Source organism: Saccopteryx bilineata, chromosome 6 (assembly GCF_036850765.1).
Source record: "Saccopteryx bilineata isolate mSacBil1 chromosome 6, mSacBil1_pri_phased_curated, whole genome shotgun sequence".
NCBI classification, from domain to species: Eukaryota; Metazoa; Chordata; class Mammalia; order Chiroptera; family Emballonuridae; genus Saccopteryx; species Saccopteryx bilineata.
The window spans coordinates 183,448,555-183,468,165 of record NC_089495.1 but is presented as its reverse complement, the minus strand read 5'-3'; the positions used below and the strand labels follow the sequence as shown (position 1 = coordinate 183,468,165).

The following is a 19,611-nucleotide window of genomic DNA, read 5'->3' as shown; positions in this document are numbered from 1 at the left end:
TCATTGGCTGATTCCTGTATGCACCCTGAGGAGCTATCCACAACCTTGGCATATCTGAATAATGCTCTAACCAACTGAGCTACCTGGCCAGGGCTAAACCATCTCTTTTGCATATAATGAGCAGAAGTGAGCAAATGAAAGAACCAGTGATGGCAGAGTCCTTCCTGGGCCTCACATTTTAATGATTTATATGGAAATTTAGAAATATTGAGCTCAGTCCAGGGTAGCAAAATTTTTTTCTCTTCAGAAATTTCTGGTGACCAAAGTTCCATAAATTGCTTTCTCATTCCCTAAGGTTCCATTTTCTCGAGTATTCCATTATGTAACAAGGCTTTTGGCCAAATTTCACGGCGGAGACCATTTTTTATAGTCAATGAGAAACGTCAGGGAGTGATGACACCAGGAGGTATCAGCTGACATAAATGTTTAATCGAATCGCAACTCAGTTTTTTCCGGTGACTCAGATCCACCGCCGGGTTTGGAAGAGCTTCACCTTTTCAGTATAGCCGGCGGCCGGCCCCGAGCGCGCCAGGGTGTGCGCGAGGCCGCGCGGTGATTGGTGCGCGCGCCGACCTCCCCGCGAGTGCCGCGGTCTCCTCCCTCGCCCCTGGCACCGCCTCCTTGGCCCCGCGAGTCGCCGGCCCTCGCGCCAGTCGCTGACAGCCGCGGCGCTGTGAGCTCCTTCTACTGAAGCAGGTAAACAGCCTTGTCGCCCTTAGAAGTCCCAGCGGGGGACGCGGGCTGGGGTCTGAAAACTGGAGCGCGCGGGCACGCCCCGGAGTCCGAGAGCGAGGACCCGGCTCCCGGAGGCGGACCCTGACAGTGGGGAGTGGCAGGGGGCTTAACCGCGGGCGCGGGGCGCGGGGCGCGTGGGGCCTGCGGCGTGCTCGTTGTTTTTCGATGACGCAGCAGGGCTGTGCCTTTCTGGTTAGGACAGCTCGTTTTATTCGGAATGGGGAGCGGGAGTGGGGGGCGCGCGGGCCGAGTCTCCTCGGGAGGGATGTAGGTGGCTCCGAGGTGTCTGACCTCTCCCGCTCCACACGCGCGTCCGCGGCGGGAGCGGGATGGGCGAGTCTCGGGGCCAAAGGAGCTCCGGGTCCGGGGAAGTAGGGGCGATCACCCCGCGCTGCGCGGCGGGGGAGCTCGAGGAGGGCTGCAGCGGGCTCCGCCTGGCGCTGGGCTAGGAGAACCCGGGGCCGCGGGGCTAGGAGAACCTCTGCCCTCGGAGCTGGCGGGCAGAGGCCTGGGCCGGGACAGGGACGCCCTCGGTCGGGCTCCGCCTTTCCAGATGCCCGGGGGTGGGGGAAGGGCGGCTGCCCGCGGCCTTGCGTTCCGCGGGGGGAAGTCCGGGGACTCCTGGGGGCGCCCAGCCGCCTCTGAGCTCTTCCCTAGAGGCTGCCCTAACCACCATCTACGGGCCCAGGGCGGTCCCTGGGGAGGCTCTGGCAACCTCCAGACGACCAGCACCCGCCTTGGGCCTCGGCGGGGAGGGGTCTCCGGGCGGCACTGGTCCAGGCCCTCGGGGACAGAGGGTCCCCTGCGCGCCCCCGGTATGGCAGACCCGCAGCCTCGCTTTTCACTTTCTTTCCTGCTCCTTTGGAAAGAGAGAACTCGACCAGCTCGGGGGCTCCGAGGGAATGGATTGGGCCGGGCGGCGGCCCTCGGAGAACCACCTTCCTCCACCTGTGCGGGAGGCTCTTTCCCGTTTAGTTCATTAAACAATGGGGAGAAATTTGTAATTACTGCCCTTTTTTTTGTTTTGTTTTGTTTTGTTTTTCTGTTTACTCTTTTCGGTAGCTATAGCAAACAGATTTTTTAAATCGTAAGCCCACCAGCATCACAGCACCCTAACCATCCCAAAGCCACACTGCGTTCGGGTTTTTTATTCCTCATCTCCAGATACATACACAACAGAATGCAATTCCACTGCCCTGATCATAATTATCCTTGTACGCAGCGTCACGTGTGATCCGTAGTTCTCCACGTGCTGAACGTTTGAGCTGTATCCCTTTCCTTGAGAAAATTTTAGGATTAGAGATTTTTACAAATCAAGTTATCATAAAATGGTGGAAAAGAAAATTGAGTTACAATGCCAGACTTCTGGAAAACTTAACAATTCACTTAGATTTGAAGAAGAAAAAAGAATCCGTGAAAAGGAACACTCTTATCTACCTACGCAGACACAGAGGAGCCCTCACAGTGCAGACTGAGCTGGAAACAGAGCGAAAGCAGAGCTGCCATGTGATTTGTGTGTTATTTGTACCTGACACAAGTTTTTCATACTCGTGAAAGGAAAATGTCAAGATTATAATAGATAAATGGTGAAATGATGAATCATTTACAGGATAAAGTACAAATTAAACAAGTCTGGATTATCATTTTACATGTTAACAGTAGTAACAGCAACCCCTGAACTTTGCATATTCGGGTTATCTGGGAAGGTGGCAGGGCTTTGGGGTTAGAAAGATAGCTCTGCAGCTAACTTCATGACTTGGGACCAGTTACCTAATTCTGTAATCCTCCTATTGTCCATTCATAAAATAGAGGAAATGATACACTTACAGAATTTGTTAAAGATCAACCATCTGTGTAAAACTATACACCTGTGTGAAAGTCTGTATACCTTTATTCTTTTCCTAGTCACACCCCACTGGGGACATTATGAATCAGTACAGACATTTTTTTTTTAATGTATTGATTTGAGAGAGAGGAAGGAGAAAAGTGAAAGAGAAATATCGAGTTGTTTGTTCCACTTATTTATGGATTTACTCATTGTATCTTGTATGTGCCCTGACCGGGTATTGAACCCACAACCTTGACATGTCAGGACAACACCGCAACCAACAAAACTACCTGGTCAGAGACCTGGACAAACTTTGGAAAGCAATCAGGCTATGCATTAAGAAGTTAAAAGCTATGCCTGACCAGGCGGTGGCGCAGTGGATAGAGCGTCAGACTGGAACATGGAGGACCCAGGTTTGAGACCCTGAGCTCACCAGCTTGAGTGCGGGTTCATCTGGTTTGAGCAAGGCTCACTAGTTGAGTCCAAGGTCGCTGGCTCAAGCAAGGGGGTCACTCGGTCTGCTGTAGCTTCCCGGTCAAGGCACATATGAGAAATCAGTCAATGAACAACTAAGGTGCCGCAACAAAGAATTGATTTCTCATCTCTCTCCCTTCCTGTCTGCCTGTCCCTATCTGTCCCTCTCTCTGACTCTCTGTTTCTGCCACACACACACACACAAAAAGAAGTTAAAAGTTATGACCCAGAAATCCCATTCCTGGGAATTTACTTGCAAAGGAACAAACAAGAAAAAAAATGATAAAAAGCCCTATGCGGGCACATATTTGGGGCAGAATGACCTAAAATTAGAACCAACTGAGAAACCACCTAAATGTGTAACAGCAGAGCAGTAGATAAGAAATCATGGCATATTGCCTGACCAGGCCGTGGCACAGTGGATAGAGCGTCGGACTGGGATGCGGAGGACCCAGGTTCGAGACCTCAAGGTCGCCAGCTTGAGTGCGGGCTCATCTGGTTTGAGCAAAAGCTCACCAGCTTGAACCCAAGGTCGCTGGCTTGAGCAAGGGGTTACTCGGTCTGCTGAAGGCCTGCGCTCAAGGCACATATGAGAAAGCAATCAATGAACAACTAAGGTGTTGCAATGAAAAACTGATGATTGATGCTTCTCATCTCTCTCTGTTCCTGTCTGTCTGTCCCTGTCTATCCCTCTCTCTGACTCTCTCTGTCCCTGTAAAAAAAAAGAAAAGAAAAGAAGAAAAATCATGGCATATTAACTGAAAGAAGTGTATGTAATCATCGGAGGTCATGATTTAGATCCTGTAATACATGGGAAAAAACTGACAGGTCCAAGTGCATGTCACTACTTACTCATAATGTATCTACTTATAATAAATACATATGTGAAAAATCTGAAAGGAAAGGCAAAAACAAGGAAGTTTTAATAGAAATTATAGGTGATTATAATTATGTTAATGTACTGATTTTCTAAATAATATAATTTTTTAAATGAAATGGACTGTTTTCTAAGTGTGAGAGCAGGCTCAGTGTCATGTCTGCTGTTTTAGCTGACCTCTTTTCTTTTTTCAAATATTTTCCATTTTTTACTGGAATAGATTGATTAATGGCTTAGAAACATATATTAAACTTCTCTTTTAAGGAATCCTGTCTAAGATTTATTTATCAATTCTCATTTTTCCTTTTTGTTTTTAAGGGCTCCAGAATATATTTGAAAACAATTTCAGCCAAGCCAAAGCGTTGTCTTCCTGGGGGCACAAATCCAATTTAGCCGAGCCTCGACAGAAGTACGTACCCTGTGGAATCTTTTTGGTCTTGTGATGGTTGAAAGTCCCCAGTCATCTCAGATAAGGGTCTGGGCCTGGCTGGTGTTGGGGCAGTGGATAGAGCAAGACCTGAGATGCTGAGGACCCAGATTTGAAACCCTGAGGTCGCTGGCTTGTGCGCAGGCTCACCAGCTTGAGTACAGGGTTGCCGGCTTGAGCGCGGGATCAACGCCATGATCCCATGGTCACTAGCTTGAGCCCAAGGTCACGGGCTTGAGCAAGGAAGGGGTCACTGGCTCAGCTAGAGCCCCCCAGTCAAGGCACACACGAGAAGCAATCAGTGAACAACTAAAGTGACACAACTACGAGTTGATGCTTCTCATCTCTCTTCCTTCCTGTCTCTTTCTCTCGAGCAAAAAGAAAAAAGAAAAAGAGAGAGAGAGAAAGAGGAAGAAGAAGAAGAAGAAAAGGAAAAGAAGGATCTGAAAAGGCTGTGATCATAACCCCCGGCTCTGGAGGCCTGTATATAAGGATATATACCCCACCCCTATTGCATCAGACTTTCTTAAAAATCACCTTGATTTTGCTGAGAAAGAACCACAGTTTTCTGTAGAACCATGATGAATTATATAAGGAAACAACCATTTAAACAATGTTATAAAACAATAATGAACATTTCTGCACCAAATTAACACTGCAGGTGACTGTCAACCTCCTGACAAAAGGTGTTAGGAGGAGAGAGGTTCTCTAAGCTGTAGTTTTAACTTACCTATCCTCCCTCTTCAGATCTTATTTCCTCTTCCAAGGCAACTATATCGACTGTGAGCTGGCACGTATTAAACATTCAGAGCGTGCCTGTATCTAATGGGATGATGGCTACAGCATTATAGAATCATCCTTGAGTGAACAGTGTGTGCTGCAGTTCTTCCAGTTAAAATTTTTTCTGAATTTGTTCATCTTTTTTTCTCCCATGTTCTCCTTATTACCGCCACAGTATTGTGTGATCACATCAAGGGTGGTGTGCCCTTTTATAGAAAGCATTATAATGTCGTTAAGTGTTGGGCTTCTAATACCTAGCTCTGAAATCTGGCTAGGAGTACAATTCCCTGGGAAGTTTTTTTTTTTTTTTTTTTTTTACAGAGGCAGAGATAGACAGGGACAGACAGACAGGAACAGAGAGAGATGAGAAGCATCAATCATCAGTTTCTCGTTGCGCCTTGCGACTTCTTAGTTGTTCATTGATTGCTTTCTCACACATGCCTTGACCGCGGGCCTTCAGCAGACCGAGTAACCCCCTGCTGGAGCCAGCGACCTTGGGTCCAAGCTGGCGAGCTCTTTGCTCAAGCCAGATGAGCCCGCGCACGACCTCTGGGGTCTCGAACCTGGGTACTTCCGCATCCCAGTCCGACGCTCTATCCACTGCGCCACCGCCTGGTCAGGCCCCTGGGAAGTTTTATAGACTCCTGTATTTCATCACCAGATGCTCCCAGGCTGCCGGCCTGGGGGGATAGGCTCCAGCAATGCTGCCTTTTTTTATTATTATTATTAATTTTAGAGAGGAGAGAGAGAGACAGAGAGAGACAGGGGGGAGGAGCTGGAAGCATCAACTCCCATATGTGCCTTGACCAGGCAAGCCCAGGGTTTTGAACCGGCGACCTCAGCATTTCCAGGTTGACGCTTTATCCACTGCGCCACCACAGGTCAAGTGCAATGTTGCTTTTTTAAAAAGCTTCTTCAGATTATTATGAGGATGGATCAGGCTGGGGGGCCCTTTGCCCTGTTCAATCCAGAACCAGTCTCAGAGTAGTAGTGAAAACCCATCAGTTACCCGTGGTCAGCCTCAGTCTGAAAATACTGTATGGCAAATCCCAGAAATAGCAATTCATGAGTTTTAAAGTGAACACCATTCTGAGCACCTCACTTCATCTTACCACATAGGCATTTGTATCGTCTCACATCATGAAGAGTGAGTACGATACAGTAAGGTACTGTGAGAGAAGAGAGTCCACTTTCACATAAATTTTATTACAATATGTGTTAATAATTGTTCTATTATCAGTTGTTATTGTCTCTTACTGTGCCTAGTTTATAGATTAAACTTTACCATAGGTATGAATGTATATATAGGTTTCAGGCATCCACTCGGGGCGTTGAATGTAGCCCCATGGATAAGGAGGGACTGTGGTATGACAGAGGAGTTCTACTTAGCTGGAGAAATTTCCTCAGGGTGGTGGAGAGTGGCAGGGCTGTTTAGTGCCCCTTCCCAATTTAATTAAGTTTCAAGTTGGAACGTGTTATAAGTATCAGAAATTTAGTCCCTGGCATACAACCATCGGGCATGTTTCTACCAGCTCTGACTCAGTACCCGTGTACATGCAGGAATAGGATGATTGGGGACAGCTATGGATCTTTTTTGTACCTTCCGTAAGTTCCATTACTCTACCATTCTGCTCGTGTGACAGAAGAACGTGCTCTATTTACTGGAGCTTTACAATGCGTTCTGACACCTAGCAGGCCACGTGTGCCCTAGATTTTCTTCTGTTAATAGTTTCTGCAGTCTTCTGAATTTTGAGTCTCATTTCCTCATATTCTTTGAAATCCCCTTTGAATTCTGACTAAAATTATATTGACTATGGATTATTTCAAAATGAATTGCTGTCTTTCAGTATTGGTGTACCCAAGTCAAAGACATTGTATGTCCTTCTCTTTTTCTAGTCTTACATTATGTATCTCACTAAAATTTTATTGTGTACCTCATATAAGTACTGTTTATATTTGATTGACTCCTAGATATTTTTAATTTCTTATTGCCAGTATGAATGGAATAGTTTTTTCCATGCTAAATCTTCTAACTAATTCCAATTAATTTGGGGACTGTTTTGTTATATATTGATTACAAAAACTGCCACCCTAATGAGCTCACTTATATATTTTGAGATGTTTTTGGTTGATTTTCCAGGAAGAAAAATCAGACCTGGTTAGAACTTCCATATCTATAATAACAGTGATGGCTTGTCTTCTTGTCTCGTTCACTCTGTTAACGGACTGCCTTTCCTTTGTTAATTAAGATAGGATGTGGGCTATGTGTTTGTGGTAGTGATTCTTGATAATGGAAAGGGAACTACCTCTAGTTCTGTAGAAACAATTAAAACAGCTTCAACTTTTAAAAAAATCAGGAATGGATGTTGATTTTAATTGAAAACGTTTTAATATCTGCAGAGAATCTATTTTTTTTCCCTAACCTATTAATAGATTTCCTGATTTTGAGTCATCCTTGTATTTATTAAATAAGCCTTATTGATCACAGTGTAGTCTACTTTTACTAAAATGTTAAAATGAGTTCGGTGGTATTTTCTCTTGGATTTTGGCCCCTGTATTGCTGGAGGCTGGGTGAGTAAGAGAGAGCCCTGCCCTTGAGATACTGGGGTTTGAATCTTGACCTTTATCAAACCCTTGGCTATTATTAGCATTACTTCTCAGGTGAAGATGCCCAAATGCTTATATCTACTAATTTCCAGATCCTTTTAACAATTGTCTAAAGTGATACTTCCATTTGAGTATCTCATACATAGAGCACAATTAATGTGTCCATGCTGAAATTCTTGATTTTCTCTCCCAAACATGGCCATCCACTGGTTTCCCCTAATTTGGTAGATGGCATTGCCACCCTTGGCCTGGTTACGAAACCACAAATCTGTTTAACTCTCACTCCTCCTCCTACTCTCTCAGCAAGTTTAATTGGTTCTTTCTGGAAAATACGGCTCCTCTGTTCGCAGTCCTCGGGCACCAGCATCATCCCAGGCCACACCCCTGTCTTCCTTCAGTCGTTTCCTGACTGATCTCACCGTTTCCTTTCTTGTCCCCTAGATTGTCTTCTTTACACAACACGCAGGGTGATCTTTTTAAAGCAACCCTATCATGTTACTCTCTTAAGGCCCTTTGGTGGTTCCCACTGCATTCAGAGTGAAATGGAAGCTTTATGGCAGTAAGGCCCTGGGTAGGTTGGCCCTCACCCACCCAGTCTCATCGGGACACTGCCCTGTGTCTCACCAGCCTCCAGACACATCTCCTTTATGGTCCTTGATCCCACTAAGCTAAAAACCTTATGAACCATTCTGTCCTCAGCCCCTAGCACAATGATAGAATCTTAGAAAATACTTAAGACATATATTGAAAGAATAAGTAATCATATATAATTTTTGACATTTTTCCTGTGGTTATTGATCTCTTCAAGTTTTCTATTTCTTTCAAAATTGGCACATACTAGTTGTTCCTTAAATACTTGTTGAATGAGTTCATTGTAAAGCCAATATTTGTAATTTATATTTTAATAAAAAGGCAATCCATCTCACACAGATTTTTAATTCGTAAAACAAAGTTACGTATAGTAGGTTGTTACCCATTTAAAGCCTTCTATTCCTAAGGGAATCAACATGGAGCTGTTGTATTTTCTAGTGGTGTGCGTTTATGTATTACAGTTTTAAATAGTTGATTTTATTTAGAAATTCTGTATTTTTCTGGGTTTTATTAAATTCTACTTTCATCTCTATTATTATTTTGAAATTTTGTTTTTAATTCAATAATCTTTTTTTTTTTTACATTTTCTATTTTTTTTAAATTGTATTATTATTGAGAGGCAGGGAAGTAGACAGACTGACTCCTGCCTGTGCCCTGACCAGGATCCACCCGGCAAGCCCTCTACACGGTGATGCTCTGCCCATCTGGGGCCACTGCTCTGTTCCTTGGGCAACTAAGCTATTTTAGCACCTGAGGAAAGGCCATGAAGCCATCCTCAGCACCCAGGGCCAACTTGCTCAAACCATTTGAACCATGGCTGTGGGAGGCAAGGAGAGAGAGAGAGAGAGAGAAAGAGAGAGAGAGAAGGGGAGGGAAATGGGTGGAGAGGTAGATGGTCACTTCTCCTATGTGCTCTGACCAGGAATCAAACCCAGGACTTCCACATGCCAAGTGGACACTCTACCACTGAGCCAACTGGCCAGGGCCTATTTTTACTCTTTCTGTTTGACCACCCACACTCCTTTGATAGTCACATGGGTTTCTATATTCTCACATCCCTGCCCTCTCTTTCTTCTTTTTTTCTGTTAGCTAACCTGTTAAGTATAAGTGATGTATTATTTTTTGGCTCATTTTATATGAGTCTTAATTTTTTTTAATACCTCGTCATACCCTTTTAGGTTTCTGTCTTCTGTAAATTATCATTTTATATCTTTTGGCCACTTTTCTATAGGAATTACGTTTCTTACTGCTTTGTAGGAATTTGCAGGAACTCCTTGTTGGTTCTAGAAATGAATCCTCTGTTGGTTTTAAATACTACAAATATTTTTTTACCATTGTCTGCCCTTTCTGTTCATTTTGTCCATGGTGTTCTTCATCGCATTGAACAAGAATTCTTAATTTTTATGTAATAAAATTCTGCAATTACTGGCGCTGGCTGGTTGGCTCAGCGGTAGAGCGTCGGCCTGGCGTGCGGGGGACCCGGGTTTGATTCCCGGCCAGGGCACATAGGAGAAGCGCCCATTTGCTTCTCCACCCCCACCCCCTCCTTCCTCTCTGTCTCTCTCTTCCCCTCCTGCAGCCGAGGCTCCATTGGAGCGAGGATGGCCCGGGCGCTGGGGATGGCTCCTTGGCCTCTGCCCCAGGCGCTAGAGTGGCTCTGGTCGCGGCAGAGCGACGCCCCGAGGGGCAGAGCATCGCCCCCTGGTGGGCAGAGCGGTGCCCCTGGTGGGCGTGCTGGGTGGATCCCGGTCGGGTGCATGCGGGAGTCTGTCTGACTGTCTCCCCCCCGTTTCCAGCTTCAGAAAAGTACAAAAAAAAAATTCTGCAATTACTTACCTCACAGTTTGTGCTTTTGTTTAAAAAGTTCTTCCCCTACTCCTCCAGATTGCAAAGACATTCTCCTGTATTTTCTTCTTCTCTAACCTACTTTTACCTTTCACAAGTGAGTCTGTAATCTATTGTAGTCTACTTTTACATGCAGTGCTAGGGATCCAGTTCCCCAGAAGCGGTTACTAAACAAACCTTTCTTTCTTCATTGATTCGTGGTGTTCATTCCTTCTATATCAAGGCCCCACTATAGCATATATCCAGGGGCTTATCTCTGAACTTGCTGGTCTGCTCTTTGTCGTCTGTTGATCTGTTCTTAGACTGTAACCATATAGTCTTTATTACTATGGCTTGTAGTAGAATTTAATGTCTGATAGGGCACATTCCTTCCTCTTTTTTATTTATTTATTTATTTATTTATTTTAATCATATTTTGTTCTTCAGTAACTTCTCTCAGTCTCCTATTCTGTCTTTTTTTTTAATTTTTTTTTATTTTTATTTATTTATTTATTTATTCATTTTAGAGAGGAGAGAGAGAGGGAAAGAGAGAGACAGAGAGGAGAGAGAGACAGGGGGAGGAGCTGGAAGCATCAACTCCCATATGTGCCTTGACCAGGCAAGCCCAGGGTTTTTTGAACCGGTGACCTCAGCATTTCCAGGTCGACGCTTTATCCACTGCGCCACCACAGGTCAGGCCTCTTTTTTATTTTAAAATTGAGTTTGCTATTCATGGACATTTCTTTCTACTTGTGAATTTATTGAACTCAAAAAATCCGATTATAATTTTTATTGGCATTTTATTGAAATTTTAGGTTCATGTTGGAATAATTAACATCTTTATAATACTAAGTTATCTTGACCAAGACTATGGAAGACCCTTTCCATTCTTATAGATCATCGTCTATGTTCTTTATTAGAGTTTAAAATTTTTTCCCCCGGTCTTATTTTCTTCTAGTTAAACCAATATCTAGATTCTTTGCAGTTTGAGTTGTTCTTGTGAATGTCGTATTTCCTAAAAATGTTTTCTGGTCAGTTATTGCTGGTGTAGAGCAGTGGTGTTGATTTTTGTAGGTCGATCATCTATCCCATAACCTTGCTGAGCTCTAGTACTGGGTCTCATGTTACCTCTGTTGAGTCTGGAGGATTTTCTATGCACATGATTAAGTTACTGTATTTTTTGCTCCATAAGACGTACTTTTTTCCCCAAAAAAAGTGGAGGGGGAAATGCCCATGTGTCTTACGAAGTGAAAAATACAGTATTTTCTTAAATATTTTAGCACACCATTTGGTTCAGAATATTATTTTCTTATTTCCCTCCTTAAAACCTGTCTTATGGTCAGGTGCGTCTTATGGGGTGAAAAATACAGTAATAGCAAATAATGAAAGCTGGAGCTGTGTTTTTTTGCAGCTCTTACACTCGTTACTTCCTTGTCTTTGCATATGTCCTGAGATGATGGACATCCTTGTCTTATTCTGATCTTAAAGGGAACATATGCAAAAGTTATTCATTATATTTGCTGTTTTTGTTACACAACCTTTATCAAGTTAAGGGAGTTTCCTCCTATTCCTAGTCTTCTGAGAGTAAATTTTTTTGTGATAAATAAGTATTGACCTTTATCAAATACTTAATGTCTGGAATGTACCAGAGAACTGGGCCACAACCTGACCCTTTATCGAGAGGATCTTAGATGATCAGTGTCATAGCACAGCCACGAACTCAGAAACCCAGTTTCCGTTCCCAGCAATTTCACCACCCAACACCGTAATCAAGGATATGTCACTTGACCTTTCTGAATCTTGGTGGCCTCATTTGTAGAGTAAGAGGTTTGGATTAAATACAGTAAGATCTTCCTTATTGTCTCACAAACAGAAAGATTCTCCAAGCTCTCATGTAAGTTTTGAATCCCTCCTATCCTTAGAAATTATTCTCTATTTCAAAATATCATCATTTTTAATGCTTTTTATAATTAAATGTCACTTTTGTTCTCCACTGATTTTAAAATAGTCTAGTCTTAATATAGTCTATGACTGTATTGTTAGTATGAACATATTAATAATTTATAGAATAGTCTATTCTAGCAAGTTTCAAATTGAATTTGGTATTCAATTCTAAATTACTCATCAGCAACACATGCCATGACTCTGGTCCCCTGTTACCTGTCTCTCCAGTCCATGGTCCTTATTCAACTCTAGACTCACCAGGCTGCCTACTGGTATCTGTTGTCCCACATGTAGCTCGATCACAGCATTGCCAGAGTCACACTCCGCCTTAGTCTCCCTTCAGACCTGCTCCACCCCTGCATTCTGTCCACAGGCTGCCCAGTCGAGAAACCTCAACTCTTCCAGTCTCTCACCTTCCACACCAAACACCAAGCCCTCCAGAAGCTGCCTTCTGAATCAAGCCGTCTATTTACTCTCCATCCCCTGGCCAAGGCCATCGTCTGCCTCTACTTCAATCACCCTTCTAACTAGTTTCTGTACCTCCCTCCTGTAACACACACGCACAGCCCCCAGTCCAGTCTCCACAATGTTCTTTCTAAAAGAAAACCCCAAACTCTTCAGTAGCTCCCCACTGCCTCAGGGACAAGTCCAGACTACTTGACATGCCTTGTAATTAGACTAACGGTATAACCTAGCATCCAAACTGGGACTCTCTTGAGAGTGAGAGCAGCACTATTAATATTAGTGCAGGAACAGCTGGTGTAAACACTCCTAGCCAAGTCAGGATGCTGCTCACCTTGTTTATGAGGCCTTTTGTTTATGAGGCCTGGCCTCTGCCTGCCTCTCCAGTGCACGTTGAAGCTTCACATCCAGGAAACCCCCTGGGAGCCCCAGACGTGCCAGTCTTCTCTCTCACCACCTGTCTTCACTCGGAGTGCTCTGTGGCCTCATCCGCCTTCTGCGTCTGGCTCCCTGATGACCACGTTCCTCTCTGTGCCTCTTTTACTGAGTGGTGTTATCGCCTGCTCACCTGTCTAGTTGAGCTTATAGAGCTCCCCTTCCAGCCTCCTCTGCCTCCCCTGTCAACCATTTCAGGTAACATCTCCAGCCAGCCAGACTCCGCCACGATGCTTGGCATGTGAAGTAAATGTTGGTTTAACTGAGTAAAGATGGTAGCCAGTTGACCATTGCAGGAAAAGGTGTTTTGCAAAATTTATCCTGAACCTGAAGGGGTGGCAGGGTGTGACCTGAGTATGAAAAGCAGTCAAGCCACTGAGTGGAGAAGATACAGTGTGCCCCAGGCAGAAGCAGGAAGGCTTGGCGGAGACTGTTGAAAGACTCCCGTAGAAGAGATGGAGGAGGCTTCAGCTGGGATGGTAGTGTTGGAAAATGGGACAGATTTCAGGATTTGGGATTTGTTTTCAAGATGGACTGGTAAGATCTGCTGATAACGTCAACACATATGAGAAAGAAAATTCAAGACTAGCTCTAGGGTGTTGGCTGGGTTTGGCTTATTGGAGTGAATGAAATAGTTGTTGACACAAACCCCTCCCGATTAGGAGGTACTGACTGGTGGTGATAATGCCCTGGGTTACTTCCCTGCGGTGTCTGAGCAGCAGGACGAGCAGCATGAGGCCAGGAACTGGTCCCCATGAGTAAACATAGCAGATCAGGAGAAGAGGCCTGCAGAGGCTGTGGTACCAGGCGGTGTGGGTACAAGGGTGAGGCCAGTCGACATGTCCCAGGACCCTGCCCCTCTGACCCCTACTCGAAGGGCCTCCAAAAATTCTAAATTGGCATGATCAAAGCAGTTAAACTTGGCTCCTAACATTCAAATGTACTTTTAATTACTTATGACCACGAAGACATTTCTTTTTTATCCTTTTTTTATTATTACTCAGTGAGAGGAGGGGAGGCAGAGATAGACTCCCACATGTACCCCCATCAGGATCCACTGGCAAGCCCACTAGGGGGCGATGCTTTGCCCATCTGGAGTGTTGCTCTGTTGCTCAGCATCTGAGCTCTTCTTAGCATCTGAGGCAGAGGCCATTGAGCCTTCTTCAGCGCCCCAAGCCAACTTGCTCCAATTGAGCCATGGCTGCAGGAGAGGAGTGGGGGGGGGGCGGAGGTAGAGAAGGGGAGAAGCAGATGGGCACTTCTCCTGGGTACCCTGACCGAAAATCAAACCTGGGACATCCACACACTGGGCCGATGCTCTACCACTAAGCCAACTGGCCAGGGCTCACCAAGACATTTCCATGATAGTAAAAAAATAAACAGGATTTTAATTTATTTATTTGTTTCATCCTTCTTTGGAATATTATCCAATTTAGTCTTTAGTTCTAAAGGTTATGAAAAATAATTTTCTAGTACTTGGTATGTACCACTTTTATTTTTATTTTTTTATTTATTTTTATAGGGCCAGAGAGAGAGAGAGATAGGGACAGACAGACAGGAACGGAGAGAGATGAGAAGCATCAATCATCAGCCTTTCACCACAACACCCTAGTTGTTCATTGATTGCTTTCTCATATGCGCCCTGACCACGGGCGTTCAACAGACTGAGTAACCCCTTGCTCGAGCCAGCGACCTTGGGTCCAAGCTGGTGAGCTTTTGTTGTTGTTGTTGAGCCCGCGCTCAGGCTGGCAACCCCGGGGTCTTGAACCTGGGTCCTTCCACATCTGAGTCCGACGCTCTATCCACTGCGCCACCACCTAGTCAGGCGGAATGTACCACTTCTATATGAAGATAAACTGCTGGGGATAAGTTTGACGTCAGCATTAGAGCATATGCCATTTTTGGTTTTATGGAACATAAAGATATTTTAGAGCATGTGGTTTGACGTGGGGTACAATAGGAACTGTTTAATAATCATTCTGCTATGTGCTTTTGAGCTCTGCCCTTGGGCCCGAGCACATAGAATAAATGAGATCTTTAGTCTGGAAGGAGATGTCTTTTAATTGAATGAATAAACATTCTGCAAAGGGGCATAAATGATCATCCAGGATATTTAGGTTATTTGATTTTTTCCTAAGACCTTATATAAAAGACATGTTTTGTTTTGGTTTTTCTGCCAAAAATTAGAGGAAAATCAGACACTCATAGACCATGACATGCTGACCTAAAACTCATTCCGTCAGTGAATGACTGCACATCTTGTGAACACAGCACTCTGACCCCACTTTAAGCAGCTCCACCTGTCTGTCCATCTACAGAGAAAAAGATGAATTTACACGTGGATTTGCAAAATCCAGCATATCTCCTATTTCAAAAAAAAAAAGTATTCCTTTGAGGAAATTGTTGTAGGCATTTATCTATTCAGGGGATATTAATTCCTTCACTTAACAGATATCTATTGTGTTCCTGCCCTGTGCCAGGAACTGCCCTAGTCCCCAAGGAAATAGCAGCAAACAAGAGAATTCTTCCTACTTACATTCTCCCAGGGGAGAAGAGACAGAAACCAACTATTTACAAAGTTATCTCATTTCACAGCAGCCCCTGAGGGTCTTCCTAACTAGACATTAGTAGAGGCCACACCTGGGCCATGACTTCCATAAGGGCCACACCTGGGCCATGGAGTAGTCTACCCAGCAGCCGGGACTTGTCTCCACCCCCCAGGCCCCACAGTGACTACTCAGGTTTAAGGGCGTGAGATCCACATTGGTAGGGAAGAGGTTCCCCTTGGCATAGAAGCCCCTGGCCCCACCCTATGGGCACAGCTTCCAGGGTCCCCACAAGGAGTGTCAGGTGCCAGGATCACTGCTCTAAAGCCCAAGCTGGTGGCAAACCCATCAGGTGTTTATAGGTTTTCCCAGTCCAGTTGCAGTTTATAAATCAGAAGTTATTTTTACCATAAGCAATGTTGCTGGCATTCCATCTTTATCAAATTTCCAGGAAACAGATCCAGAAATTAGCTTAAGGTCAAATTTTCCTTAGAGAAGGAGCAAGCATTATGTTAACCCTTTACTTAAGAGTCACTTTTGTCATGAGTGCTAGAAAGGAGAGGCACAAAGTGAGAGCATTTATACCGCCGAGGTGCCGAGGCCACTGCTCTGCATTCATTAGTTGCGTAGCAAGCGTTAAATGGTTTCAACATAGACATGGTACTCTGACACCCTCTCCATTTTGCAGATAAGTCATCATGGTGAAAAGCCACATCGGCGGCTGGATCCTGGTTCTCTTTGTGGCCACATGGAGTGACATGGTCCTTTGCAAGAAGCGACCGAAGCCTGGAGGAGGAGGCAGCAGTGGGGGGAGCCGATACCCGGGGCAGGGAAGTCCTGGAGGCAACCGCTACCCACCCCAGGGCGGTGGCGGCTGGGGACAGCCCCATGGTGGCGGCTGGGGACAGCCCCATGGTGGCGGCTGGGGACAGCCCCACGGAGGTGGTGGTTGGGGTCAGCCCCATGGCGGTGGCTGGGGTCAGCCCCATGGTGGCGGAGGCTGGGGTCAACCCCATGGTGGCGGAGGCTGGGGTCAAGGTGGTGGCTCCCACAATCAATGGAGCAAGCCCAGTAAGCCGAAAAACAACATGAAGCACGTGGCAGGAGCTGCCGCCGCTGGGGCAGTGGTGGGGGGCCTGGGCGGCTACATGCTGGGGAGTGCCATGAGCAGGCCTGTCATACACTTTGGCAGTGACTATGAGGACCGTTACTATCGTGAAAACATAAACCGTTTCCCCAACCAAGTGTACTACAAGCCTGTGGATCAGTACAACAACCAGAACAGCTTTGTGCGCGACTGCGTCAACACCACGGTCAAGCAGCATACGATCACCACCACCACCAAGGGGGACAACTTCACCGAGACTGACGTCAAGATCATGGAGCGCGTGGTGGAGGAGATGTGCGTCACCCAGTACCAGTACCAGAGAGAAGCTGCTTACCAAAGAGGGGCGAGCATGGTCTTCTTCTCCTCCCCTCCTGTCATCCTCCTCCTCTCCTTCCTTATTTTCCTAATAGTAGGATGAGGGCGGCTTTCTGTTGCCACCATCTTCATCTTCATCTCTTACCAGGTTGGGGGAGGGGGTATCTACCTGCAGCCCTTTAATGGCAGTGTCTCGTTCTTGCTTCTCCCTTTGTCACCTGTAGGCTAATAATACCCTTGGCACTGATGGCACGGGGAAATGTAGAGCCGGCCTGGCATGCTATGTATTCAAGCCCCGTTTGATTGAGCCCTTCCTGGGCCACTGCAAGTACTGACCAGTAAGAGTGTAACAGCAAATAATCATTCCATGATCTAGGCTTATTTTTTGTCTAGTGCAACAGATTGAGGCTAAAATATCCTCCAAACAGTCTCTAAATTACCTTTGCCTACATACCTCCTGCTCCTTGCCCCACTAGAGCACAGCGCACTAATGTCTCATCTTAGTTAGCACTGGTTTTGTAGCAATTTGGACATGTTTTCTCATTTAAGAAAACCTGACTGCATTTGCCTGTTTCAACAGCATTTCTGCCAAATTTGGAAGGATACTCATTCAAAAAAACAAAACTAGAAATCCTGAGCTCTTGGGCACAGGTCAGCCTGCTAGAGAGTGTGTGTGCTGTGTCTGCAGAGAACTGTGACAGTGTTTTTGCATTTTGCAGTACAGGTTACACAGCAGCTATTGCATCCAGAATAAATGTTCATGCAACACTAGACCTCTGGGCAGAGGACATTTTCATAGGGAATGAACGTAACTAACACAATATGAAAGAATTTGGGGACTAAAAATATCCAATATTTGGGAGTGGTGCCCTTGGAGGGTACCTACGTGTGGCATTCCTTTCTTTAGGAACATAAACTGTAGATAATTAAGGCAATTAAAAGTGAAATTACCTTCTGGACACTAAGAAAAAACCTCCTTTGTTCATTAATTTAGATATTAGGTCAAGCCAGGAGATTTTAATACAGAGGAAGCTGCAGCTGTAAAAACATTGTTATCATAGATTAGGAGATAAAAATGATTGGTATATGAAGAATTTTGCATTTCCTCCTTGCTCTCTTATAATTGTTAAAAACCAGAATTAGGTTGTGTCCATCTCTGAATTGAAGAATAAGGCATCAATCCAAAAAAGAAATCTTAGGTTGGAGATGACAGAAATATAATCCAGATCCATTCAGAGTGGAAAAAGAACTTCCGTCTTTGTTATTTAAATTCAAATTATGCCCTGGATCCTTCAATATTGTCACCTAGCAGATCTATATTACTACTCCGCAATGTTATTGGCTTGTACTGTGTGGGTATTCTATGTAAAAAAATATATACATGTATATTGCATATGAGAAACTTAGAAATTTTAGTTAGAGCAGTTAACATCTGAAGTATCTAATGCATTACCTGTTTTTGTAAGGTACTAAATACTTAATATGTGGGAAACCCTTTTGTGTGGTCCTTAGGCTTACAATGTGCACTGAATAGTTTTGTATAAGGATCCAAAGTGGTCTTTGAAATATGCATGTACTTTATATTTTCTATATTTGTAACTTTGCATGTACTTTGTTTTGTTGTATAAAAAATTTATAAATGTTTACTATCTGACTACAATTAAACAAGAGCTGAGCTGAGCGCCTTCTGTGGAGTCTGTAGTTGTAGTCACGAGAGCGTGGCTTACCTGCTGGAGCCCCCAGCCTGGGAGCCACCAGCGTGCCCACCTAACTGTCCTGGCAGATGGCCCTCTTCTCCCTTCCTCCCTCTCTGAAAACTAGCATTAATAAACGCAAAGTCATTATCTTAAATTTTGTATTGGGCAAAGATCAATTTTCAGTTACTCCAACCCTTAGCACCCTTACTTAACCCAGTGACTTCAGAAGAACTTACAGGGCCCCATTTTCATTGCCTTCCTTGCTGACTATACCGTCTCTAATGGCTCGTTAGGGCTGCCACATGAAGTTCCACTGGCTGAGTGGCTTAAACAACAGAAGTTCATTTTCGCACAGTTCCAGAGCGTGGAAGTCCAAGATGAAGACGTTGGCAGGTTGGTTTCTTCGCAGCCTCTCTCCTGGGCTTGTAAATGGCCGTCTTCTCCCTTATATCTCCCCGCAGTCTTCCTAATCTTCACATGTGTTCTAACCTTTTTATGAGGACACCACTCATCATATTGGATGAAGGCCCACCCCATTTTAACTTGAACTCTTTAAAGGCCCTATCTCCAGATAGTCATTTTGGGGTATAGGGGACTAAGACTTCAACATATGAATTTTGTGGGGACACATATCAGTCCATGATACCATTTTCCTAGAAATGTTACAACAGTGTGCCAGTGTCACTCAACACAGTTCAAAGGCATTCCCAGGACTGCCAGTGCCTTGGGGGGCACTATATTCACACACTCTGCCAGGGTTCTAATAAAAATGCTGGATACATTATATCCTCAATGGACTGGACCACTGCCCACCACTCCACTTAGAATTGTCAAAGGTTCCTCCCTCAGTGCCCATTGTAAAGCAAACAAAGCCTTCCATTCCAGGCCCAGTGCCTGAAATCCTGCCCCCACGCCCCATGGCTGGCACAAAGTAGTTTCATGATAACCAAATTTGTTTAGT

General features: G+C 44.9%; 1 protein-coding gene across 1 annotated transcript; it reads left to right on the top strand.

Moving 5' to 3' along the window:
- Positions 1–553: 553 nt before the first annotated feature.
- PRNP (prion protein (Kanno blood group)) lies at positions 554–18,634 on the top strand. Its single transcript, XM_066235106.1, has 3 exons — positions 554–696; positions 4,233–4,323; positions 16,219–18,634. Exon 3 carries the CDS (start codon positions 16,229–16,231, stop codon positions 17,054–17,056), a length of 828 nt encoding a protein of 275 aa, XP_066091203.1. The 5' UTR covers positions 554–696; positions 4,233–4,323; positions 16,219–16,228; the 3' UTR covers positions 17,057–18,634.
- Positions 18,635–19,611: the final 977 nt, after the last annotated feature.